The sequence below is a fragment of the Aquarana catesbeiana genome, linkage group LG05 (assembly GCF_042186555.1).
Source record: "Aquarana catesbeiana isolate 2022-GZ linkage group LG05, ASM4218655v1, whole genome shotgun sequence".
NCBI lineage: Eukaryota > Metazoa > Chordata > Amphibia > Anura > Ranidae > Aquarana > Aquarana catesbeiana.
The window spans coordinates 506,436,708-506,464,484 of NC_133328.1; the positions used below are offsets into that span (position 1 = coordinate 506,436,708).

Sequence of the window (27,777 nt, forward strand, 5' to 3'; positions counted from 1 at the left end):
TATGAGGTATATAGATGAAATAGTCACCTTATGAGAATGCACAATGGAATCCCTTCAGGAATTTATGACATCTCTTTTTATAGGGGGATGGAATAAAGAACTTTTTGAACCTGGTAGTATACAAAACGAATGGTAAATTATGTACCCATACCTATTTCAAGGAGACCAATTGTAACAGGCACACACACACACAGCAAGCTACCACCACCCTAAGTGGATAGGGAGGTTACCAAAAGGACAGCTTATGTGGATCAGGAGAAGCTGTGAGGATGAGCTTGAACTACAGGCTGGTATCCTATTAGAAAGATAAAAAAAAGTGTACAAAACAATTATAACAACATCTAAAAAGGCAAAATAGTGTTTATTAAGAAATTTTACAGCTAGTATTAAAAAGATTTTAAACAGCACTGGCCCATATTGCATAGAGACAAGAATTATCTCCACAAGACCACAATTTGTTTATAGAAAAGCCACCTCTTTGAGGAATAGACTTGTCCATAATGTATCTAACCCCCTAATTTTGTCCAGTCCATTTTTGGAGTTTTGCATGGAATGTGTCAGATTTGGCTTTTAGTTCTCCACTTTTTGTGTCGTACCAATACCAAAAAGAAATAAACATGAGAATGCCTAAACATTTGTAATTGCAACTATGAAACTATGAAACACATCCATTTGAAGTGCAGATCCACGTTTGCATTCAAATGTTGGAAAATCCCGCCATATGTATGTTATGTTTTCCCATTCAAACAGCATATTTAAAAATATATTTTTAAAATATATTTTTCACCGTGCTTAGTTGTTTCATTGGAGCCCACACCGGTGGTTCTGGCATGGAGGGTAGTCCCCCTGTCACAACACAATAGCTCAGCGAGGAGATGGCTATACTAATGCCGCGTACGCACAACCGGTTTTGCCGTTGGAATAAACTCCAAAGGTTTCTCCGACGGAACTCAAGCGGTCTTGCCTACACACGGTCAAACCAAAGTCCAACCAAAGTCTGACCGTCCAGAACGCGGTGACGTACAGCATGTACGATGGGACTAGAAAAGGAAAGTGCAATAGCGAGCGCACCACCCTTTGGGCTCCTTCTGCTAATCTCGTGTTTATCTCGGTTTAGTAGAAGTTTGGTGAGAGACGATTCGCGCTTTTCAGCTTTCATGCATTTCAGTCCATTACTGCTCTTCAGTTTGTGCTTGTGGGTTTGTATCTGCTTTTCAGAGCATGTAGACAGTTTATATCTGTTTTTTCAGTGTGTTCTTGTTCGCTCGTTTCTGATTTTCAGCTCGCTCTTCACAGGCCTTGCTGTTATTCAGTACGTTCTGTTAGTTCGTTCTGACCAGCCGACCGTTTTGAAGCCATGTTGCGGGTACGTACTCGTAGAGTTCGTGCTATGCGGGTGCTTGGTGTCGAGGTTCCGAATGGGATTCCGGTCATTCTAGAGGTCCCGCATGGTCTTGTCGGTCTTGGTACGCTGACCTGGTGTGCTTGGTCGCTGACGTCCCTTGGCGACTGCCTCTCAGGGAGGTTCTGCTGTCCCAAGGGCCGATCTTCCATCCTGCTTCAGTCACTGGTTTTTGAAGGCCTGGCTATTGCGACGCTGCTGAAAGCTAGGAAGCCTTCCTCTGGGAAGATTACCACCGGACATGGATAGCATACATATTCTGGTGTGAGGTGCTTGCCATTTACCCTCGTTCTTTCTTGGTGGCTTGGATTTCCACCTTCCTTCACGGGGGGGGTTGAGCAGAACTTGGCCTTGAGAACCATCAAGGGCCAGGTGTCGGCCAGAGGCTTTTTTTTTGGGTCCCAAACTCAGCTCGAACCCCCCCCCCTAAAATTTTAACATTTTGGGCCATCAGGGGGGGAGGAATCTGATAAGTGGGCCTTATATTTTTGGCTTTAAATACTCCTTAAAATGAATGTTATACTGATGTTGGCCAAGAATGTTTGTGTCTAATCTGCTTGCAATGTTATGTGCAAAAGTACCAATATTTTTTTGTCTGTTTTGACTCCACAGTTTCCTTCAATGCCATAGGAATGGCAGACTGTGGCCTCCCATTTTGCCGACCGTTGGGGCTATAGATGGGAAGCACGTCCACATCGTGCCACCACCCCATTCGGGGTCTTACTATTATAACTATAAGGGGTTTAATACCGTATTTTTCAGACTATAAGGCGCACTTAAAAGCCCTAAATTTTCTCACAAATCGACCGTGCGCCTTATAATGCGGTGCGCCTTATATATGACCTGTTGACATCGCTGGAGTTCTTTGGTTAATGCACCCGGAATGATGACAAGCACCGTATTAGTTTTTTTCACTTGGGTTTTGACAGTATCTGTCAGATGGGCGCGCATGGAGTCACAGATCAATAGGGATGGAGATTTGTGGAAAAAGCCACCCGGTCTCTTACCGTAAACCGACGTACCGTAAACCTCTCTCAGGTTGTTCTACTGCGTGACTGATAGCGATGAGTTTGAAATCCGTATCATAAGCATGTCTCTTAACAGGAGCCATTTTTGGGGCAGCTAGTACAGTATAGAAAATGAACGAATATATGTGCACGCCTCCTGACTACGATGGCCGTAATGCCCAATCCAAGCAGTGCAGCTTCCTAGCTTTGGTAATCCTACGAAGCTGCACTTCTTGGATTGGGCATTACAGCCATCGAAGTCATGAGGTGTGCACATATATTCATTCATTTTCTATACTGTACTAGCTGCCCCAAAAATGGCTCCTGTTAAGAGACATGCTTATGATGCGGATTTCAAACTGAAGGCTATCAGTCATGCAGTAGAGCATGGAAATAGAGTAGCTGCGAGAGAATTCAACATTAATGAATCAATGGTACGGAAGTGGAGGAAGCAAGAAGATGCCCTGCGCCAGGTAAAGAAGACCAAACTGAGTTTCCGAGGAAACAAAGCAAGATGGCCACAGTTGGAGGACAAAATTGAACAGTGGGTTATTGAACAGAGAACCGCAGGTAGAAGTGTCTCTACTGTCTCTATTCGACTCAAAGCAACAGCGATCGCACGCGACATGGAGATCAACGGCTTTCGAGGAGATCCCTCTTGGTGCTTCCGTTTCATGAAAAGGCGGAATCTCTCTATCCGCACAAGAACCACTATGTCACAGCAACTGCCAAAGGATTACGAAGAAAAGCTGGCCATTTTTCGTACCTACTGCAAGAACAAGATCAATGAACAGAAGATCCGGCCAGAGCACATCACCAACATGGACGAGGTCCCCCTTACCTTTGATATCCCTGTAAACCGTACTGTTGAGAGAACAGGGACCAGTACGGTATCTATACGCACTACAGGAAACGAGAAGTCATCCTTCACTGTAGTTCTCGGTTGCCAGGCTAATGGCCAGAAACTACCACCTATGATCATTTTCAAGAGGAAGACTCTGTCAAAAGAAAGGTTCCTGGTTGGCATCATCATCAAGGCTAACCCGAAGGGCTGGATGGACGAGGAGAAGATGAGTGAGTGGCTGAGAGAGGTTTACGTCAAGAGACCGGGTGGCTTTTTCCACAAATCTCCATCCCTATTGGTCTGTGACTCCATGCGCGCCCATCTGACAGATACTGTCAAAGCCCAAGTGAAGAAAACTAATTCGGTGCTTGCCATCATTCCGGGTGGATTAACCAAAGAACTGCAGCCACTAGATATAGGTGTCAACAGGTCATTTAAAGTTAAATTGCGAGCTGCGTGGGAGCATTGGATGACAGAAGGCGAACACACATTCACCAACACAGGGAGGCAACGCCGGGCGAGTTACGCCACTATCTGCCAGTGGATCGTGGATGCCTGGACGAAGGTATCAGTCACCAGTGTAATCCGAGCTTTCAAGAAGTCCGGAATTATCACTGAACAGCTAAGTACCGGTACTGATGACAGCAACGAGCCTGACTCGGATACTGATGAGAATGATGAGAGGGATACGGGCGTGCTTGATGCCGAAATCGCCCAATTGTTAAACTCAGACACTGAAGATGAAGAATTTGATGGATTTGCGGGAGAAGAATAAAGTGAAAAAGTGAGTGTCTGGTTTTGTACGGTATTCACCGGTAACTGAACAGTGTTAAGAGTTAGTGTCTGGTTTTGTATTTAACTGAACAGTGTTAAGAGTTATTGTTATAGACCATTTTATGGTTATTGCTAAAGAGTTGAATAAAATTTGACTTACGGTACCGCATCAGAGTTTTGTTTCATTAAATGCGTCTTATAGTCCGGTGCGCCTTATATATGGAAATATCCCCATTAACAGCCGATCATTGCTAGTGCGCCTTATAGTCCGGAAAATACGGTAGTATAGTGTTAATGGCGGTGGTATCGGCACAATATGAGTTCCTCTATGTGGACATGGGGAAGAATGGCCGGATGTCGGATGGAGAAGTCTTTGCCCAGACGGAGTTTTACCAATGTCTCCAGAGAGTAAAAAGTTTGTTCTTGTGTCCCACACTAGTGCTCCTGAGTCCAGATGTGTAAACAGCTGCTGAGTGTCCTCTCCTTACATTACACTGAATCAAGCTTGCATTTCATTCTAGTTACAAACACATCTAGACAGCAATGTACAAAACTTAATTTTATACAAATAGGCATGACCAAATGTATTTAACCTGTATCTGCCCAAAACATTAATGAGCGAAAAATGTTTCCTATGACTGATTACTTTGCCCACGAACATGAAATTCGCCATTTTAAACTGTACTACAGTAAAGAAAAGCACATGGTGCAGCATGCAAGTAATAATAATGATAGGAACACACGACAAGTACTTACTTTTTGGAAGCACTCTCTTTATTCTTCTATACTGATCCAGCTCCCTCAATTTAAGGTCAGACCAGCATTTCCTTATTTGCTCCTTGGAGCGTCGTACCCCAAAATTCTGCCGCAGACTCTTCACAACTTTCAGCATGATCTTGGCCTTTCGCAAATTAGGGTTGGTGTACGGTCCATGCTTCCCATCATAGTCGTTCCTCTGCAAGATGTACACCATCTCCACCATCTCTTCAAAGGCCATATTGGAGGCCTTAAATCTCCTCCTCCGGGATCGTGTTGTTTCAGGCTCCAGGCTTTCCTCCTCCTAGATACTGGAATAATTTTCACACACCTGCTTTTTATCCACCATGATGCTCCTACTGCGCGCCGAAGAGAGAAGGGGCAGGGAATCTTCAAGAAAGAACGTCAGGGGTGGGCGACGCGGGCGGAGTATCACGCATACGCAGTCTATATCAAGCTAACACGCATGTGTCGTATGTACGATCTGTGTGTGGAGGAAGGACGAACGGAAATGGTGAGCGTCCTAAATGAAGGTAAAATCTGAACTTGGCCCATCACAGTGGCCTATACAGCTTCAAGATTGAGGCCTATATTGGGATATGATAATGAGTTTAGGCTGACATTAGTGTTTTTGTCTTGTGTATTGTCTTACAGCAAAGATGAATCACTTTAAGGACCCAGAATTCATGGCCAGTTTTATAGACAGATACCGGGAGATGAGGAATTTGTGGGAGGTGAAAAACACCTTATATTATAAAAAAACAAGCTAGTAGGACAACACTGGAGAAACTTCTGGAATTTGTGAAGACTCGGGTCCCCGATGCAACCATCCAGTTTTTGGAAAGTAAAATTGGGATCTTGAGGAACATGTATAAGAAGGAGCATAATAAGATCCAGAAATCACTCAGATCAGGAGCAGCAGCAGCGCAAGTGTATGTACCCAGGCTGTGGTACTTCAACAAACTGCAGTTTCTGGATGACCAGACTGAAGCCAGGGAATCACTTTCTACCCTTCCCTGCAGCCTTCCCTCAACCCCAGCAGAGGCTGATGAGGAACAACCTGGGCCTTCCATCCTGGAAGAAGTGGATACGCCCAGCTGGAGCCAGGTATTTTATTTTACTACATATTTATTGTCCTAATATTAATGATGTTAACTAGATGTTATAATTGATAACTAATTAATGATTTAAAAGCAAGTGATTTACATATCAATAGATAGTAGTGGCCAAAAATGATTGGGACAAGAATGAAAAATGCTGGGGTCAGAATGATAGTCTTTTCTATTTATTAGCATTCAATTTGCAAGTCATGAGCTAAAAATTGTGTGTGATTGATGAAGCAAAAACTCAAACTATGTCCCTTTTTTATACACAGGATGAGCTCAGCCAGGAGGAGGGTCCCGAAAGTGTCAGCCAGGAGGTGGCCATGCCCAGTGTCAGCCAGGAGGTGGCCGTGCCCAGTGACAGCCAGGAGGTGGCCGTGCCCAGTGACAGCCAGGAGGTGGGTGGGCCCAGTGTCAGCCAGGAGGTGGGCGGGCCCAGTGTCAGCCAGGAGGTGGCTGGCCCCAGTAGTAGCCTCACCCAATCCCAGGTGCCTCCCCTCTGCCTTCAAACAAAAAGGCCCAGGAAGGGGGCGAAGACAGAGGAGGCAGCACTGGGCCTCATTAGGGAAGTGAATGAAGTCCTCAGAAGCCAACCCAAAGCTAAAGAGGCCTATGGCTGCTATGTAGCCAATGCTTCCTCTGTGAGGCAATTATTTTTGAAGCCCTTCAGAAGGGGTTGAGGGGTCAGCTGAAAGAGAACAGCCACATATATGATCTCACCCATCCTCCTCCTTCTCCCCCTCCTCCTGCCACAAGTCCACCACCAGAGCCACAGCCTCTAAGGAAGGCTGCAGGGAAGGCTGCAGGGAAGCATGGAGGGAAGGCTGAAGGGAAGAGAAGAAATTGATGACCTGGGTTCAGTCTGGTCTGACAGAAGATGCAGGCTGGTGTAGTACCACAGCCTGGGGACATATATGTCATCTGCTGCTGGTCCTGATCTCTGGGAGTCCTGGACCAGATTGGGCTCCAAATTATATGGACTCCTCAAGATAACAATTTTTATTTCAACAGACTTGATGTGTGCCCTGGGGCCAAAAGGCTTTGCAAATTCCACAAGTTTCTCCAGTATTGCCTTCCTCTTTATTTTGTTACCCAGAATAAATGGATAGTTTATTTTCTGAAAATACTTGCCTATGTGTTTTTATAAAAATAGGACAGATTGTTTGTGAGTAGGCAGGTACATTTCAAAAATACAATGTCAAATTAACAAGGGACACCAACCAACCTCCTTGAGGTTACAAAATACAAGATAATAATGTTATTGTGGTAACTTGACACACCAAAAAAAAAATATTATGGAGATCACTAGAAAATAATAATAAAAGGAGTTCTTGATGAAATAAAAAATTCTAAAAAAAAATGACTGGAGATTCTGGAGATCTGGCTTTAAAATAATAAAAGATTATTCATGAGATCACGAGAAATAATAAAGAAATAAGCTTGTGAGAACTCTGTGTGACTATCAGCAGCAAAACAAGTGAATTCTTCTAGCATTATAAAGCACAAAAGAATGCGCTGCATTAAAAGATCACAGAATTTGCAGCGTGAGGAATGTGCTATCTCCATTACGAACGCTAGTTTTACCAGACCGAGCACTTCCGTCTCGTACTTGCTTCTGAGCATGCGTCGTTTTTGGTACGTCGGAACAGCATACAGACGAGCGAGTTTCTCAATAGTAATTAGTTCCGTTGGAAAAATTTAGAACATGTTTACTATCTAAGTCCGTCAGGAATTTTCGGCGGTAGAAGTCCGATGGGGCATACACACGGTCGGAAAATACGATGAAAAACTCCCATCTGACTTTTTCTGACGGACATTTCGCTCGTGTGTACGCGGCATAACAATGCATAGTTAGTACAGTAAGCTCTTCCTGAGCGCTTCATTTTTTTTCATTCAGCCCCCTGGGATGAACAAGAAAAAAACTAAGTGTGGAAAATGAAAGACAATCAATGAAGTCGCTATTAATACAAAATACCATAAACTATATATGTACAGTACATAATCACAAGTAAATCAATGTGCTCACAAATCTGTTAATTCTTAGTTGCTGCCCAGGACAGTTAGGCGTTTTCACTCCACTGTATCAAGATATGATACAAATAATGATGCAGCACAACTAAAACAGTGTCTCTTAAATAAATGATTCCCAAATGATGAAACAAAAAAGTCCTTAACCACTTCAATACAGGGCATTTTCACCCCCTTCCTGCCCAGGCCAATTTTCAGTTTTCAGCACTGTAATAAACAAAAAAAGAGCAACAATTTTGAAAAAAAAAAACACAACACTTTTTACTTTTTGCTACAATAAATATCCCAATTTTATAAAAAATGTCTTCCTCAGTTTAGGCCAATATGTATTCTTCTACATATTTTTGGTAAAAAAAATTGCAGTAAGCGTATATTGATTGGTTTTCGCAAAAGTTATAGCGCCTACACTTTTTTACTAGTAATGGTGACAATCTGTGATTTTTTTCAGCACTGTGATATTGTGGCAGACAGATCGGACACTTTTGACACTATTTTGGGACCATCTACAATTATACAGCGATCGGTGCTATAAATATGGTCCAATGTGTGAGCAGTGTGCACACAACATGCTGCCTGAATGGCCTGACTAGCACTGAGTGGGGATGTTAAATACATTTGGCGTGACCCACAGGCCTCCTCTCAGCGTCACACTGGTATCGAGTGGAGGGTTTTAAATACACTCGGCGTGACCTGCAGGTCCCCTCCAAGCGTCAAACTGGTATAGTTGGAACCAGTGTGCCGCTGGGAGGGGCCTGCGGATCACGCCGAGGGTATTTAACACACCCACTCAGTGCTAGTCAGGCCATTCAGGCAGCACATTGTGTGCACACCACTCACACACTGGACCATGTTTTTCCACAAGACCAATATGGTAATCACTAGTCCTGTTCTTTTCTGCTTACACTTTCTAGGTCTCCAATTTTGTTCTATTTTATCTCCTTCTTCTCCTATTTATACTCACATTTATTCTATGGTCTAATTTTCCATCACTGAGTTCTCGGCTTTTTGGACACATGTTTTCACATTCTACTCACATTCTATCCCTTTTTTTTGGTGTTGGACTCCAGTTTATCCCTCAATATTATACAACAATTTTAATATAGATTCTTAGCATACCCTATTCATTTATAGCCTAGAAATGGAGTCCACATATACTGAAGTTTGAACACTTGTTTCCTCCGTTCTTTGGGATTATGTTGTACGTATGGTTTTTCTTTTGCGGGTCCCTTGCTCAGTTCCCAGGACAGACATTTTCAGCAGCCTGCAATATCTTGGTTCTCACATGTTACAGACTTTACTGCTATTTAAGTACCTAATAGGGATAACTGTCTCTCCCTTTTTCCTTATGTATACAGTTTTCCCATTATGTGGGTACAACACTAGTCCACACTGGTTTACTCATATTTTTCTTTTTGTAGATTGTAGTGCACATGTCCCTGAAGAGTGGTAATATCTACGTAATGCATCAGGCTTACTGGATGCACTCATCATAATCATTTTTGAGTCTATTATATTGGTTCTGTATTTTTAGTGTTTTTATACATAAGGACAATTGTCCCATACCATGCTATGGTTGTACTTAAATGCTTTCATCGCTCTTATGCATATATGTTTTGTAACATGTGATCGATAAGTTATTTACTTCTGCATGTATCTTGTATTGTATCTAGGGATGGGTGAACGGTTCAGCCTGAGCATAAGTTTGGGCCAAACTTTCATTGTTCAGTCGTTCGGCGAACATCTGAACAAACAGGTCTTTTGACCATTTGTTCAGCCCCCCGAACTGACCACAATGCATTGCGGCGCTGAACAATGCATTGCAAGTCCTGATTGGCTGAAGCAGTGAACACTTCAGCCAATCAGGGCACAGAGCACTGTCAGAGTCATGATTGGACACTGTCATCATGACTTTATCCAATCATGGCTCATTCCTCCCCCACAGTATAAAAGTATTCTTTCAACGGCAGCCATTTTCAGTGTGATTTTGGCATGGAGAGAGATAGAACAGGGCTCTGTTCAATGCTATTAGTTAGTGTGCTATACTGTGCTATTTTGCTTCATTTGTCAGTGTAGAATATTAGTTTAGTGTCAGTCTAGAGATAGTGTAGTGTGTATAGTGTAGTGTAGTGCAGTGAGGAGGACCTTCATTCAGCTTTGCATAGTTTGCAGCTAGAGTAGGGACAGCTCAGATAGTTTCACTGTAGTGTAGTGAGACTGTGTCAATCATACCTACATTAGTGTAGAGTAGGGACAGCTTATATAGTTTCAGTGCAATGTAGTGGGACTGTGTCAGTAATCTTTACATTAGTGTATAGCTAGAGTAGGGACAGTTCAGATAGCGTCAGTGTAGTGACGGTTGAACACCGTCTATTTGATTGCGTTACTGACAGTTTCACGCCATTTACTTCTGTGTGCATTACTGCCAGTTAAACGGCATTTACTTCTATGTGCGTTACCTCTGTGTGCGTTACTGCCAGTTTAACACCATATAGTTTTGTGTGTGGTACTGCCAGCTTAACGCCATTTACTTCTGTGTGTGTTACTGCCAGTTTAACACCATATAGTTTTGTATACATTACTGCCAGTTTAACACCATGTAGCTGTGTGTGTTACTGCCAGTTTAACGCCATAAATTTTTGTGCGTTACTGCCATTTTAACGCCATATAGTTCTGTGTGCGTTGCTGCCAGTTTAACACCATTTACTTCTGTGTGCGTTACTGCCAGTTTAACACCATATAGTTTTGTGTGCATTACGGCCAGTTTAATGCCATATAGTTCTGTGTGCGTTACTGCCAGTTTAAAGCCATATAGTTTTGTGTGCGTTACTGCCAGTTTAATGCCATATCGTTTTGTGAGCGTTACTGCCAGTTTAATGCCATATAGTTCTGTGTGCGTTACTGGCAGTTTAACGCCATATAGTTTTGCGTGTGTTACTGCCAGTTTAACATATAGTTTTGCGTGTGTTACTGCCAGTTTAACACCATATATTTCTGTGCGTCACTGTACATTTGGCGCATTATATTGCAGTATATTATAGTGTATCTGTGGAGTGTGTCTGTGTAGTGTGAGTACTCAAATTAAAGTGCACCAAACACCTCTTTACATTGAATAAAGTGCATCTACATACAGATTTCAACTTCTTCTTTACATTGCTTATAAGCACCACCCCTCCCTCCCAATAATGTCTGTGAGGACAACAAGGATAGGCAGTCATTCCCTTTTGCACTGTAAGGGAGCCACCAACAAATGTGTCCACAGGCAAAGGTGGACGTAGTGGTCAGGGCATCATTTTCTCTGTTTAGTGAGTTTGCCCGTGCTATCCAGCCACAGCATGCAGAGGAGGTGGTGGACTGCCTTACTAAACTTTCCTCATCCTCCTCATCCTCCCCATCCTCTGTCACACATGCAGAGACAAGTGTGCAGTCCACTGCAGTTGCCAGAGTGGATAAACCTGCCTCCTTGTCCACGTCTATTCCTGCCATAGCCCCAACATCAGCCATTGAGGAGTCAGCTGAGCTATTTGGCCACAGCATCAGCCACTTGCTCCTTGATGATGCCCAGCCATTACTGGTTTCAGAAGTTGGTTCTGAGGTTGAGGATGAAAGGATCATGAGCCCAGAGAGAGGGAGGAACATTGGTAGACAAATTGGCATTCATGTTCCCCAAGCCGCAGCGTATTGCCAAGTTGTCTCTAGTGGTAATGATGAAGATGGAGGAGATAGAGATGATGATGATGATGAGGTCACTGATGCGACTTGGGTGCCAGATAGAGCAGAGGAGGAAACTGAAGGTGAGGGGGCACAACCCCAAGGAGGCTGACGTCAAGAAAGAGTAGAGAGCAGCCACCCTTTTCCACCAAATTCTGCAGCTGTTATCTCCCGACCCACTCCCCAAAGCTAAGCTGTCTGGGCCTTTTTCAGCACATCTGCAGCAGATCGCACTGTTGCTATCTGCAAACTGTGTCTCAGGCACATCAAACGTGGCAAAAACACCAACGATTTGGGTACCACATGCTTAACAAGGCATTTAACGTCCACCCACTCAGCCCGTTGGCAAGAGCACCTAAAAGCCACACAAAAGGGGCTCAAATCTGTCCCTCCTCCTCCTCCTTACCCACTTCAGTCTGCCCCTGCTATACCGAGTCATTACCTCTCAGCAGCATCCACTGACAGGGATGATGGTATAGCACAGGGTGTCCCAGATCCTAGCAGCACATCTGCCAACAGCACACCACCAGCTGTAGACTGTAGCCGGCAAATTTCTCTGCGCCATCTGCTGCAGTGGAAAAAAAAAAGTCCCTGCCACCCACATGCCCAGCGTCTAAATGAAAGCTTGTCAAAGCTGTTGGCTCTCCAACTTCTGCCTTTCAGCCTGGTGGATTCTACCCCTTCTGTAAATTCACACAATGTGCTGTACCACAATGGCAGGTTCCCAGTTGCTGCTACTCTTTACATAAGCCCGTTCAACCTCTCTACCAACACATGGAAGGGAATGTACTGGCATCGTTGGGCAAGGCAGTCAGCTGTAAAATCCACCTTACTGCTGACACGTGGTCCAGCAAGCATGGGCAGGGACGATATATTTTGTTCACAGCACACTGGGTAACGCTGCTTGCAACTCGAAAGGATGCAGGACAGGGCCTGGTGCTGTAGCTTGTTGTGCCCCCACATCTCCATACAGCTGGTGGTGATGATGCCATGCCTCCGAGCTCTACCCCCTCCTCCTACTCCTCCTCTGCAAAATTGTCCTATGAACATCAGGTACCCCCTAAGCATTCAAAAGAAACAAAAGTGTGGCGCTATATATCACATCCGCAGCCGTGTGTATTACAATAAAGACATAAAAAAATTGTGAATACTGCCAAAAAATGTATGATCATAAAATGGATAGTGTCAAATAATTAATCAGTGTTGATCACATATAAAGTAAATACACAATAATGCTTAATCATCAGATGTGCCAGTGATTAGTAGAAACCCGTGCTGGTTCCATGAGCCAGACACCAAACATAAAAAACATAAAACTTTAAAAGTCCATAAAAAATGTGTAGAAAAATAGTGAAGAAAACATCAACAGAGTTCAAAGGGGGTGATGCATGGCCAGATGGTAGTCACAGAATTTTAGTCGCACCAAATCTGGCGAGTGGGCAGAAGTCGCACCAAAGTCGCACCAAATCTGGCGAGTGGGCAGAAGGGAAACCACAAGTGTGCATAGATTGTACATCAGTGCCGGGGCCAACACTAGGCGTAGAGGAGGCTTACCGGAAAAAATTGACCTGAAATGGCGTACGCCAGACAAGTCAAAAAAGCATAATAACCACTGGTTCTGGGAAATGCATCTTGTCAGATGTCATCAACAGATGGTGGAAAGAAAAAGGGGGGGGTCCGCACGGCTTCCTCTCCCATAGGTAATCCAGCATAAGCCAAACGTGTAGTTTCATATGCCATGCAAGGAGCAAACAAAACTCACATAGCGTAATAACGTTTTAAAACACTAGTTTATTAAAATAATAAAAAACAAACTCACATTTGGAAGAACGAAACAGAGCTCAAATATCAAATAGCGGCGATCGTGAGGGGTGACATCTGACAAGATGCATTTCCCAGAACCAGTGGTTATTATGCTTTTTTGACTTGTCTGGCGTACGCCATTTCAGGTCAATTTTTTCCGGTAAGCCTCCTCTACGCCTAGTGTTGGCCCCGGCACTGATGTACAATCTATGCACACTTGTGGTTTCCCTTCTGCCCACTCGCCAGATTTGGTGCGACTTTGGTGCGACTTCTGCCCACTCGCCAGATTTGGTGCGACTAAAATTCTGTGAATACCATCTGGCCATGCATCACCCCCTTTGAACTCTGTTGATGTTTTCTTCACTATTTTTCTACACATTTTTTATGGACTTTTAAAGTTTTATATGTTTGGTGTCTGGCTCATGGAACCAGCACGGGTTTCTACTAATCACTGGCACATCTGATGATTAAGCATTATTGTGTATTTACTTTATATGTGATCAGCACTGATTAATTATTTGACACTATCCATTTTATGATCATACATTTTTTGGCAGTATTCACAATTTTTTTATGTCTTTATTGTAATACACACGGCTGTGGATGTGATATATAGCGCCACACTTTTGTTTCTTTTGTTTTTTTTCTGCCTTGAGTCTATAGGTGTGTTGGCTGCTTTTCACTTTCTTTCTAAACGTAGCGCTGTACTTAATTTTTATTTTTACCCCCTAAGCATTCAAAGGGCTATTCCCAGAGTCAGGCTAAAAGGTGCCATGCAGTGCTTCAGCTGGTGTGTTTAGGGGAAAGGAACCACACCGGAGCAGAGATTCTTGCAGCTCTGCAGGGACAGGCCCAAAAGTGGTTCACACCATGCCAGCTGGAGCCAGGAATGGTGGTGTGCCATAATGGCTCAAACCTCCTGTCCGCCCTCAGACAGGGAAATTTGACACGTGTCATGCCTGGCACATGTCCTCAATTTGGTGGTGCAGCATTTCCTAAATACGTACCCAGGGTTGCAAGATGTGCTGGCCAGAAGAGTCTGTGGCCATTTCAGGCCGTCATACACAGCCAGTGCTCGGCTGGCTGAAATTCAGCGGGAAATCCACCTGCACATAAACTGCCTGATTTGTGACATGCCCACCAGGTGGAACTCGACTTTGTCAATGATGCAACGGCTATACATGCAACAGAGGGCCATCAATGAGTACCTGTGCGAATACGGCATGACCACAGGCTCAGGCTGCCTTGGCTTTTTTTCCCCACGCCGATGGATGATCATTAAGGATGCATTCACTGTATTGTCACCATTTGAGGAGGCCACAAGGATGGTGAGCTGTGACAGTGCATGCAGCAGTGACACAATCCCTGTTGTGTTCCTGCTGGAGCAGTATCTGCCTGGCATTATGGACAAGGCACTGGAGGCAGAGCAGCAAGAGGAAGAGGAGGACTTCCTTTCCTCTCAAGGCCCACTTTATCCAGACACCATCATTCCTATGTCACAGAACACACAGGAGGAAAGAGGGGAGAAGGATGAGGAGGAGGATTCTGGCACTTTCATAGGCTTTGAAGAAGAGGAAGACATGCGTCAATCTGTAAGCGATGGCTTTCCAACCCCAGGACCCTTGGGAGTAGTATGTGGCTGGGAGGAGGAAGCTCCAGATACTGCCATCCTGAGTGATCCCGAGTCTGCTTCTCAAGGCACTGCAAATTTGAGGAGCATGGGCAACCTCATGCTTCAAAGCCTGTGAAAGGTCCCAAGAATACCTGGCATAAAGGAGAACGATGATTACTGGTTGGCAACCGTCCTTGACCCTCGTTATAAGGGGAAAGTCTCAGAACTCATCCTGTCCCCACAGAGAGTGCAGAAGATAAAATCTCTTGTGGACACTTTAAAGAGGATTTTATTGAACATTTTTCCTGACTCCAGTAGGTTACAGTGTCATGAAAAAGGTAGTTTTGAGTCTTCTGTTGGTCAAGAGAGGAGCGTTGGAAAAGGCGTCTGCCTAAGTGAGGCATTTCGGAATTTTTTTAGTCCTCGCCACCCAGGGCTGTCAGCTTTCACATTCCATCGGCAGTGTCTGCATCACATGGTGTACGATTACCTCTGGGCCAAAACAGAGATGGAGAGCCTTCCAACTGATGATCCACTGACTTACTGGGTCATGAGAATAGACCACTGGCAAGAACTTGTCCAGTATGCTATTGAGTTGTTGGGCTGCCCTGCATCCAGCGTGCTTTTAGAACAGGCATTCACTGCTGCAGAAGTTTTCGTTACTGATCATAGAATGCGTCTGTCCACAGACTCCGTGGACCATTTGACTTTTATAAAAATGAATCAGTCCTGGATTACCAGCTATGAAGCCCCTGATTCCGATGTCACTGATTAAGTCTTTTTGGGATGTGGAATCTCTGTGGGACTTCGAGGCTGCCTAGCTTTGAGGGTGTTCAATCATTTCATCTGGAAGAATGTTTTTGGTATAGTTTTCATGGGCACAATTAACACCCAAAGACCAATTTTTCTGCACCTGTTTGACAGGTGCATATCATTGCAATTTTTTTTACAGAAAGGCCAATTCTTGTATTCATCAAGATTACCTCTATAGGGTTACGGTGGGAAGGCGCCACCGACACCCAAAGACCAATTTTTACGCACTTCTATCCAAAGTCAAAGTGACACCAGAATGTATCCAAAAAATCTTGTTCCCAGTGCAATACATTGTGGCCTCATCATACACACTGGCTCCCCAGCTGTTGCTGAGCAAAATAAAGGCAGCTGGCTAGGAAAATGTCATTGTTTTGGGCTTTATAAATGCAATTATTGCTGCAGCAGATTCTAGACATGGTACAGATCTGCCACTTTAGACAGACACTTTTTTACAGGTAGACTAAGGGGACCCCCCAGGCACTATATTGGAAGGAATTTTTCATTTTTATGCTTTTACTTTAAAAATCAAAAAATCACTGCTCATTTAAAAATGACGTTTTTCACAAACTTTTTTTTTATTGATACATATCCCCCAGGACCCAGACCCCTATAACCCATTGTACGCCCAATTACTTGCATATAAGCCTTCAAAATGGGCACTTTTGATTTTTTTACGTTCGGGTCCCATTGACTTTAATGGGGTTCGATATTCGGGTCCGAATTTTCACGGTGTTAGAAAATTCTGGTGCAAACCGAACAGGGGTCCATTCGGCCCTTCCCTAATTGTGTCATGCTTTTCAATATAAATATGTTTTACAACATTGACTCATCTTTCAGCCACTATTACGCACCTCATTTAAAGTCCCAACCCCCCCCCCCCCCCTTTCTTTAACAGCCTTGTCAGTTCTAATTGTCTCAAAGTGCTTCCTCTGCTAGTACTATTGCGGCAATTCAGAAAAATTACTAAAAGTTGATATTACATCAGATGTAGGCACTTGAGCTAGTTCTGTGTACTATTTAAATTCATTATTTCATAATTTAAAGCAAATGATATTCCTTGAGTCTTCCACTTTAAAAACATGTCAGTGAAGTCAGCTAATCTTTTTATAAAGAGATTCACTTTAGGAAATTAAAAAACCATGTCATAATTAAAGTTCACATGTTGATGCCCATCACTTTAGCATTACTATTCGTATCATTAATAATACTTATGTTTAAATATAGTAATATTTATGAAAGTCTAATGAATAATTATGCTAATGTAGCAAAAGTGCAATTCATTCTTAGATATTCAAAAGCTTTTTCTTAAAGTAAGCATTTCATAAGAGCACAGCTTTTAGACATTTCAGAGTCACTGACCTGGAACAAAAAGAATATGTCCGCAGCATACTTTTGATATTATAGCAAAGCCTAATGAAAAAGCCTGCTAGGATGAAAAATGTTGCATTTGATGCTGGTTGACATTGGATACAGCAACCTTCTTGCAGTCAATTCCAGTAAGGTATGCAGTGGGAATTTGTCACCTGCATACTGACCTAGAACAGATACAGGTTCACGAAAGTCAGAGTAATGTCAGAAGTCTTGTTCCCAATCAGTGAATCAAAAGACAACCATCTTTTTCAGAAAGAGAAGCTAGCAATGTCAGACTTAATATTCATTACAGGCTTTCTTTTAGGAAGCATAAATATAATTAAATTTTTGTTTATTTTTTAGATTTATTGGATTGGACCAATTATTGGAGCAATCTGTGCTGGAGCAGCTTATGATTATATTTACTGCCCTGATTCTGAATTTAAACAACATTTAAAAGAAGCACTGAAAAAAGCTACACAAAAAACAAAAGGGAAATACATTGAAGTGGATGACAATAGAAGCCAAGTGGATACAGATGACATAATACATCGGGGGACTGTACATGTAATTGACATTGAGCAGGAGGAAGGGAAGAAAGGAAAAGACTCCGAAAGTGAAATATTATCTACAGTCTAAAATGTATTAGGCACAGTAATGGTTTAAAAAATGTAACAAATCATCATAAAAATATATATAAAAATAATTTTTATACATGTGCGTATTTGTGGGTCAACATCAAACAGCCACATTCATAATTACGTGAAAGAATTAAATAGCCGGAGGTTCTTAGAATTTCCATCTTCACTGGCTAGTCTCAGTTGTGTGACTGAGAATATTTGTGGTGTACCAGAGTTTGACACTTGGATTAAATCTAACAATAAAAATATCTGTTATAGCAACGTTTGATGACAGGCCTCTCCCCACATTGACGTGCATGTGGCATCTCAGATATCTCATATCAAGATGGCAAAGATCTAATAGTTTTACCTTTTCTAGGACAATAAAAAAAGCAGATAGTTTCTTAAAGAAGCACTCACTACTGTGTCAAGATCCTGAACGTTACAGTGCCTTGAAAAAGTATTCATACCCCTTGAAATACTTTACTTTTTTCATGTTACAACCAAAAACGTAAATGTATTTTATTGGGATTTTATGAGCTAGACTAACACAAAGTGGCACATAATTGTGAAGTGGAAAGAAAATGATAAATGGTTTTCCAAATTTCTTACAAATAATTATCTGAAAAGTGTGGCATGCATTTGTATTCAGCCCCCTTTACTCTGATACCCCTAACTAAAATCTAGTATAGCCAATTGCCTTCAGAAGTCACCTAATTAGTAAATAGAGTCCACCTGTGTGTAATTTAAAATCAGTATAAATAGAACTGTTCTGTGAAGCCCTGAGAGTTTTTTTAGAGAACCTTAGTGAACAAAAGCATCATGAAGGCCAAGGATCACACTAGACAGGTCAGGGATAAAGTTGTGGGGAAGTTTAAAGCAGGGTTAGATTATAAAAAAATATCCCAAGCTTTGAACACCTCACAAAGCACTGTTCAATCTATCATCTGAAAACTGAAAGAGTATGGCACAACTGCAAACCTACCAAGACATGGCCATCCACCTAAACTGACAGGCCAATGGTAACTCTGGAGGAACTGCAGAGATCCACAGCTCAGGTGGAAGAATCTGTCCACAGGACAACTATTAGTTGTGCACTCCACAAATCTGGCCTTTATGGAAGAGTGGCAAAAAGAAAGCCATTGTTGAAAGAAAGCCATAAGAAGTCACATCTGCAGTTTGCGAGAAGCGAGGCACATGTGGAAGAAGGTGCTCTGATCAGATGAGACCAAAATTAAACTTTGGCCTAGAAGCAAAACGCTATGTGTGGCAGAAAACTAACACTGCACATCACCCTGAACACACCATCCCCCCATGAAACATGGTGGTGGCAGCATCATGCAGGGATGCTTATCTTTAGCTGGGACAGGAAAGCTGGTCAGAGATGATGGGAAGATGGATAGAGCCAAATACAGGGCAATCTTAAATGAAAACCAGTTAGAGTCTGCAAAAGACTTGAGACTGGGGCAAATGTTCACCTTCCAACAGGACAACGATCCTAAACATACAGCCAAAGCTACAATGGAATGGTTTAGATCAAAGCATACTCATGTGTTACAATGGCCCAGTCAAAGTCTAGACCTAAATCCAATTGAGAGTCTGTGGCAAGACTTGAAAATAGCTGTTCACAGATGCTTTCCATCCAGTCTGACAGAGCTTGAGCTATTTTGCAAAGAAGAATGGGCAAAAATGAAGCTCTTTGGATGTGCAAAGCTGGTTTAAACATACCCAAAAAGACTTGCAGCTGTAATTGCAGTGAAAGGTGGTTCTACAAAGTATTGACTCAGAGGGGGCAAAAATACAAATGCACGCCACACTTTTAACATATTTGTTTGCAAAAAAATTTGAAAACCATTTATCATTTTCTTTTAACTTTACAATTATGTTCCACTTTGTGTTGGTCTATCACATAAAATCCCAATAAAATACATTTATGTTTTTGGTTGTAACATGACAAAATGTGGAAAATTTCAAGTGATATGAATACATTTTCAAGGCACTGTATATAGGACTAATATTTTATAAAAGTGTATCAGGCATGAGAAACAAAGTAAATGGGCATGTAAGAAACCAAGCAATCCAATAGTAAAGTGTAACAAAGGAATTTTGAAAAACATGAAAGCAATGTTTAAGAAAGAAAGGAAAGTATCTCCAGCCAAAAATGAAAATCGCCTTGTGCTTTTCACATGAAAATAATAAGCGTTATTCTCATGCTGAAGTTTAATTTAGCTGCAATCCCTTTTCATTTATCTGTTAATCCTCTCTGTTCGCAGTTCTGACAATAACTTCTTGTTTAGGACCATCTATGGTATCTTGTTCCCACTGATTTAGAGTTTGCCTTTCCTGCCATTATATCAGCACTCTTAAAGGATTATAGAACAAAAGGGTTGCAGTCACGTGACCAAATATAACAAATTTTATAAAAAGATATTTATTTCAAGATTTTGGGGAAATTAATTTCAGAGGCTGAAATAGCAATGAGAGCAGTGTCATTGGGTCATTTATTGCATCTAGCCGTTTCAGCTATATTAAAATGTGTAACAGTACAAAAAAGAAGACAGGGAGAGAATTATGAACATACAAAGAAACACATTGGAGAACATAATAAAACAATGCGGAGGATAATTGTTTAGGGATTCAATGACAATAGCAGCAAAAAACAAACAAAAAAACCTTTATAATAATCTGTAATTCTCCATAGACTTTAATGATACAATAAGTGTTTGAATTAAAAAATATGTCAAGTCCATGCCAATATATTTATCACATAAAAACTAGCCTAAAGATACAAGAAAAAAGAGAAAAAATACCCATTAAAGCGGAGTTCCACCCAAATTTTGAACAATATCTGTATGTATTCTCTTCCTTGCCTAGATGCTGACATGCCGTTTAAAAAAATTTAAATCGCCGTAATTACCTTTTATTTTTCTATTCTTCTTTGCACTTCCTGGTTCTCCTCCCGTGGGAGTAGGCGTGTTTCTAGCCTCTCCCAGACTCCTGGGAGCTAGTCTCAGGCTTCCCAGGATGCCACTGACCATGTGCGGGAATGAGCGGTGAATGCTGGGAGCACAGCATTCATCACATCCAGGAAATAAATGCTTGTGGGCTTCAAATGCCCACAATGAAGATGGAAACCGCCTGCAGTGAATAATATAAGTTATTCTTTCCGACGAAATCTGACACAGGCGGACATATTACACACAATATGTGAGTATGTAATGCTGAGAAGAAAAGTTTGTGAATGAACTCAAAAAAAAAAAAACGATAGATAGGTGGACCCCCGCTTTAAGTTTTGATTAACCATAATTCGCATAGAGTTTGCAGCCAGTTAGGCTACATTGAGGAGAATAACCAATTACAGCCAGTTAGTACATCTATAGCTCATGATACATTTTACAGGTATCACCTAATCTCAAAAGCAAATAGTTTCAGTACTGGTTTCAAACATATCTCTGCTTTTTAGAAACCTTTTTATATCTTGGCATCTTGTAAATTACTCTGATTTATTGTTTTCAAGGTGGACATCTGGGATGTTTATAACACATGGCATGACTTTGAACTTTTACAAACTGGTTCGCTATTGTTAAAAGAATTTATAAAAATGTTTTCCTTTAGGGAAATGTATCTAGTCACGATAGATAAAGACGCAAGGAAAAAGACTTTAAAATAACTCCATTTTTGCTGTGAAAAAAAATCCACTCTGAGTGATCAATAGACTTTGCAGGGAATTTAAAGTGATTCTAAAATCTGACAGTAGTGCCTCACTTTAATGATGTGGCACAACAGCAGCCACAGTTCACAAGGTAAACATTTTTGTAATTTATCAATAAATAGCTTTTTAACTGTTTTAATCAGGTCACGTGACTTCTTTTTCCTTTCTGTCTTCAGCATGGCTGGCATACAAATCTGGACACAACAACTGAAACAAAAAGAAGAACCCGCTCCAGGTGTATACTTCCTAGTGATCTCTCCCCTCTCCAGGCGTGGGTGTGGCTCAATATGCAAAAATTTAACAAAAAGGTCTGGATGGCCGCACTCTTAATTGTCATAATAAATCCGTGCACAAGGATAAAACCACAATTATTATCCTTGCTGCTTGGATTCATAATAACAATAAAGAAATCGTTTTCATTAGAGTGCGGCCATCCGGACCTTTTTGTTCAACTTTTTCAGCATGGCTGGATTAGGGGCAGGGCAAAGCTGGAGCAGGTCACATGTCCTGTCACACTACCTCAGCTTTTTTACGCCCTCCCCTTCAGGCTGCGCAAAGCAGAGTGGAGCTGTCAGTCAAGGATCTGATCTGCACGCCAACACCTTGGGGTGGATCAGATTTGTGACTGACAGCTCCAGCATGGCCTTAAGAACCTGATGGATGTCACAGGACATGCGATCAGTTCTAGTTTAGCAGTGATTTTAATAATGCTTAAAGTGAAACAATAAAAGTGAAATATTCCTTTAAATTTCATAGCTGGGGGGTGTCTATAGTATGCCTGTAAAGTGGCGCATGTTTCCCGTGTTTAGAACAGTCCCTGCACAAAATGACATTTCAAAAGGAAAAAAAGTAATTTAAAACTACTTGCGGCTATAATGAATTGTCTATGGGAGAAATCAAAAGTGCCAATTTTAAAGGCTTATATGCATGGTATTGTCATAAAAAGTGTTTGGGGACCTGGGTCCTGTCCCAGGGAACATGTATCAATGCAAAAAGAAGTTTTAAAAACTGTTGTTTTTTTGAGAGCAGTGATTTTAATAATGCTGAAAGTAAAACAATAAAAGTGAAATATTCCTTTAAATTTCGTACCTGGGGGGTGTCTATAGTATACCTGTAAAGTGGCACATTTTTTCCCATGTTTAGAACAGTCCCTGCACAAAATGACATTTCTAAAGGAAAAAAGTCATTTAAAACTACTCGCTGCTATAATGAATTGTTAGGTCTCGGCAATACAGATAAAATTCATTAAAAAAAATGCCCCCCCCTCCTGAACCATACCAGGCCACATGCCCTCAACATGGGGAGGGTACGTTGGGGTATCCCCCCAAAGCACCTTGTCCCCATGTTGATGGGGACAAGGGCCTCATCCCCACAACCCTTGCCTGATGGTTGTGGGGGTCTACGGGCGGGGGCTTATCGGAATCTGGAAGCCCCCTTTAACAAGGAGACCCCCAGATCCTTCCCCCCACATTTTAAATGGTAACGGGTACATTGTACCAGTACCATTTCACAAAAAAAGTGTCACCGATCCACCTCCATGGGAGGCACCCGCCGTAATGACCGTCCTCTCAGGTGACAGTACTTTTATAACTGAAGGCGGGGCCACACAGTGATGTACCCATGTGACCCGTCCTCTCTGAGACACACGGAGACTTCCCAATGGCTTCCCTGTGGTGTCAGAGGGGGGTGGGGCCACCCGGGTACGTAAACGGATGGCCCCGCCCCCTCTGACACCACGGGGAAGCCATTGGGAAGTCCCCATGTGTCAGAGGGGGCGGGGTCACCCGGGTACGTAAATGGGTGGCCCAACCCCCTCTGACGCCATGGGGAAGCCATTGGGAAGTCCCCATGTGTCAAAGGGGGGCGGGGTCACCCGGGTACGTCACCATGTGGCACCGCCCTCAGTTATAAAAGAACTGTCACCTGAGAGGATGGTCATTACGGCGGATGCCATGGAAGCGGATCGGGGGCGGGGTTTTTTTTTTTCGGTCCATCATCGGAGCGAGAGAAGAAGCTGAATGAACTTCGTGGGACATTTTTATTTTTATTATTTAATAAAGTACTTGTCCCAAAGTGTGTCCTGTGGTTTTTTAAAAATTTGACACTTTTTTGTGAAATGGTACGGGTACAATGTACCCATTACCATTTCAAACGGGGGGCTGGGATCTGGGGGTCCCCTTGTTAAAGGGGGCTTCCAGATTCCATTAGGCTTCCTGCCCGCAGACCCCCACAACTACCGGGCAAGAGTTGTGGGGATGAGGCCCTTGTCCCCATCCAAATGGGGACAAGGTGCTTTGGGGGGCTACCCCAAAGCACCCTCCCCATGTTGAGGGCATATGGCCTGGTACGGTTCAGGAGGGGGGGCGCTCTCTCATCCCCCCTCTTTTCCTGCGGCCTGCCAGGTTGCGTGCTTGGATAAGGGTCTGGTATGGATTTTTGGGGGGATCCCTACGCCATTTTTAAAAAAGAATTTGGCGCGGGGTTCCCCTAATATCCATACCAGACCTGAAGGGCCTGGTATGGAATTTGGAGGTACCCCCACACAATTTTTTAAAAAAAATTTGGTTCAGGGTTCCCCTTAATATTCATACCAGACCCAAATGGCCTGGTATGGATTTTTGGGGGGACCCCCATGCCGTTTGTTTCAATGACTTTTATCTGTATTGCCGAGACCCGACAATTCATTATAACCGAGAGTAGTTTTAAATGACTTTTTTCCTTTAGAAATGTCATTTTGTGCAGGGACTGTTCTAAACACGGGAAAAATGCACCACTTTACAGGCATACTATAGACACCCCCAGGTACGAAATTTAAAGGAATATTTCACTTTTATTGTTTTACTTTAAGCATTATTAAAATCACTGCTCCCGAAAAAACTACAGTTTTAAAAACTTTTTTTTGCATTGATACATGTCCCCTGGGGCAGGAAACAGGTCCCCAAACAGTTTTTATGACAATACCATGCATATAAGCCTTTAAAATTGGCACTTTTTATTTCTCCCATAGACTTTTAAAGGTTGTTCTGCGGCTTTCGAATTTGCCACGAACACCCCAAATTGTTCGCTATTCGGCGAACAGGCGAACACCCGATGTTCGAGTCGAACTTACGTTCGACTCGAACATCAGGCTCATCTCTACTGCAGAACCTTCATTATAAATTAGGATTTATGTTGTAAACAAATGGCACAAAAACATTATAGTTATTATTAGAAAGTTTATTACATTTTTTTTATTGAATTTAGTGACACTTTAACCAAATTTGTAAATTTTGTGTCCTGCCGGTTTCTTCTCTGAAAAAAAGCTGTTTGTTCTTCTATGTCTTTTGTATTCTGTTTCCTGAATGGGAGTGATTTTGATCAGCTGCTGCACTTGAAGTGCTATAATGTGGAAATGTGCAAGGTCTGCATTTCTTTATAAGCGATTAACCTTTTAGGAGCATCTCACCAAAAATCAACCATTTTTCTTATATCTTAGTACAGACACCTAGGAAAATCAGCCAGCCAATCACATAAGCAGGAAAATACATTTCTGGATGAGGGCCATACACCATCTTGTTTACAAGACGCCTCCAGGTTTTTATATTGCATTGAATTTTACAGAAAATTACAGTAATGCAGATTGAAAAGAAAAGTTTTTTTTTTTTTTACTTTCAAAATGTTTATTGGGTTTTATCAGACATGACAGAAAAACAATATAATACATTACAGTGTTTAATTTATCCATGGGCCTTACAGTCCCGGGACTGAAGAGTGAAGGCAGTAATATTCGATGAACATATGAACACTTCTTATTTGTAAGTAAACAATAAACAATACTAGCAGAATGTTCTGGGCAAACAGCCAACTATAAGTCACGTAGTTAACATGTGTATGAAACTGTCCGCCCAAGTGGCCTGGGGCCCGAGTCCTGCCAGTTGCAGGACCAGATTTCAACATATAGTGGTACCTGGGATTATCTAGGGGGTGTCAGTCGCACATCTCCGGAAGGGTTCTAGCACCCCACCCCTTTGGCAACTCTCTGTGGGGATGCCTTGATCCTCTCAAGGTGCTGGGTCCAACCCCCCCACCTGTCCAGACAACCGGTTAGTGCTGCTAGTATATTAAGGTTTAAAGATCGGTGTAAGATGAACCCGCTGGGCCCTCCTATTTCCCACCGCACAAGTAACTCTGTTCAGCTAGTGCAACCGGGTCTGCCTCAGCTCCAATCATATGGGTTGACGTATGCCTTGTTTAATGGGATAGAGAAATGTGAACAGAGTGTCCCGGAAAGAGACCAGGAGGAAAAGTGTGAGAGGGAGAAAGAGGGGTGAGGAGTAGGGATCAAAGTTGACCAGATTCCGCCATGGCTCCGGGGGGAATGCCAGGGTATATAGGAATGTTACAATAGAATGTCCAGAGCTCCCAAATAGCCTTGAACCTATCCGTTCTGTCTTGAAGTTTTGCAACAATGTTTTCATGCATCATAATCCATGAAACTTTCCTCTTGAACCCCTGAAAAGGGGACCGTGGGGGTTTTCCACACCCTTGCAAGCGTTATCTTAGCTCCTAGCAGGATAAAGAAAGTTAGTGTTTGAAGAGGGGGTGGTTTAGAAGTGCTATTTGAGGATCGGGAGTGACCAAAGTAACTGTTACAGTCCTAATTGTGTCCTCCAAAAGAAAAGGATCCTAATTGTGTCCTCCAAAAGGATCTGATCCGGGGACAAGTCCACCAAATGTGTCAATGCCAACCTTGAGGGAACATAGTACCACCTGGTCAATACCTAAAAGACTAGCTTCTATCAAAGATATGTTGAGAATACCTTTAAATGAGCGTTTGGATGCCTGATACCAGTCCGAGGTTTTCCAGGAGCAACCCGTGTCTTCTTCCCAGGCCCAAGCATAGGCCGGAGTGCAATTATTATTCTCCAGGGCAGAGTATATCAGTGAGATCTCTCCCCTCTGATTCATAGTTTTGAGCACCAATGTTTGTATGAGGTGATTGTGGAGGGTTCAGATTTGTTGGTTCAGATGGAGTGTATAAAATGTGCCATTTGGGAGAAACGGAATAATTCAGAGTCGGGCATCTCCAGTGTCTTACTGCAATGTGTCAGAGTGAGAGGGCCAGCTGGGGAGAGGAAGTGCCCAATTCGGTAGAGGCCCTTATCCATCCACCATTTAAAGGCTTTAATATTAAGGCCAGGTGGGAATCCAGGGTTATGAAAAATAAGAGATAAGGGCTTCATGGGTGAGATGAGGGAATGTTGAGTGTAGAGCGTGGAGCACAAAGATACGGAATGAGAGAGTGTTGGCGACATAATTGCTGGTCTAAATTTTGGGATACTCCTTAACAGGAAGTCAATGGTATTTAAAGGAATGGCTTGTCTTTCCATGGAGAGCCAATCAGGCTTAGAACCCCTAGAGTAGACTGTGGATATTTGAGTTAATTGGGCGGCTTGGTAATACCACCACAGATTCGGTAAACCAATCCCCCCCAAGACTTTAACCTGAATAACACTCCTTTAGAGCATCTATAGCCTTTGTTGCCCCAGATGAACCGCACAATTGTGGATTGGATTGGAACGAGAAATTGTTTCTTTACTGGTATCAGGAGAGAGCAAAACAGGTACAGCAAGTGGGGTAGCAGGGTCATCTTTACTGCATGAACTCTGCCCAGCCAGGATAAACCACACTTTGACCTCCTAACCAGGTCCTCCCCACACCTATGGATCATGGGAGGGTAGTTCGCTTGAAAGAGTTTGTCAATGTCTGGGGTGAGTTTGATACCCAAGTAGGGAATGTTCTTTGAGGCCCATAAGAAGGCAAAATTGTGTGTAAGCAGTTTGTGTAGGTGGGGGTGGACTGATACATTTAAAGCAATTGATTTTGTCATGTTGACCTGCAGACCAGAGACTCGACTAAATTATCGAAGGATTTATATACCGTAGGTGTGGATGTTAGCGCGGAGGTGAGAAAAAGGAGTAAATTGTCCGCATATAGTGTGCATTTATGTTCTTGTTCTCCACAAACCACCCCTTTGATGTCAGGATTAGATTGGATCGCTATGGCCAGGGTTTCGATACTTATCGCGAATAGAAGGGGGGATAGTGGACATCCCTGCCTGGTGCCCCTTCCTGTAAAGTGGAAGAGGAATATAGCAAGTGGATTAGATTTTTTTTTTTAACAGAAAAATTTTATTAAACAAATCAGCATTACAGTACAAGAACTTAGTACAGTCAATATGGTGAGAATAATTACAGTGGGAGAGA

General features: G+C 42.6%; 1 protein-coding gene across 1 annotated transcript in view; it reads left to right on the forward strand.

Moving 5' to 3' along the window:
- LOC141146000 (aquaporin-4-like) overlaps positions 1–17,839 on the forward strand; it is a 34,716-nt gene extending 16,877 nt beyond the window's left edge. The window contains exon 4 of the mRNA XM_073632780.1: positions 17,564–17,839. Coding sequence (XP_073488881.1) covers positions 17,564–17,839 — 276 coding nt within the window. The remainder of the gene's footprint in view (positions 1–17,563) is intronic.
- The last annotated feature ends 9,938 nt before the right edge of the window (positions 17,840–27,777 follow it).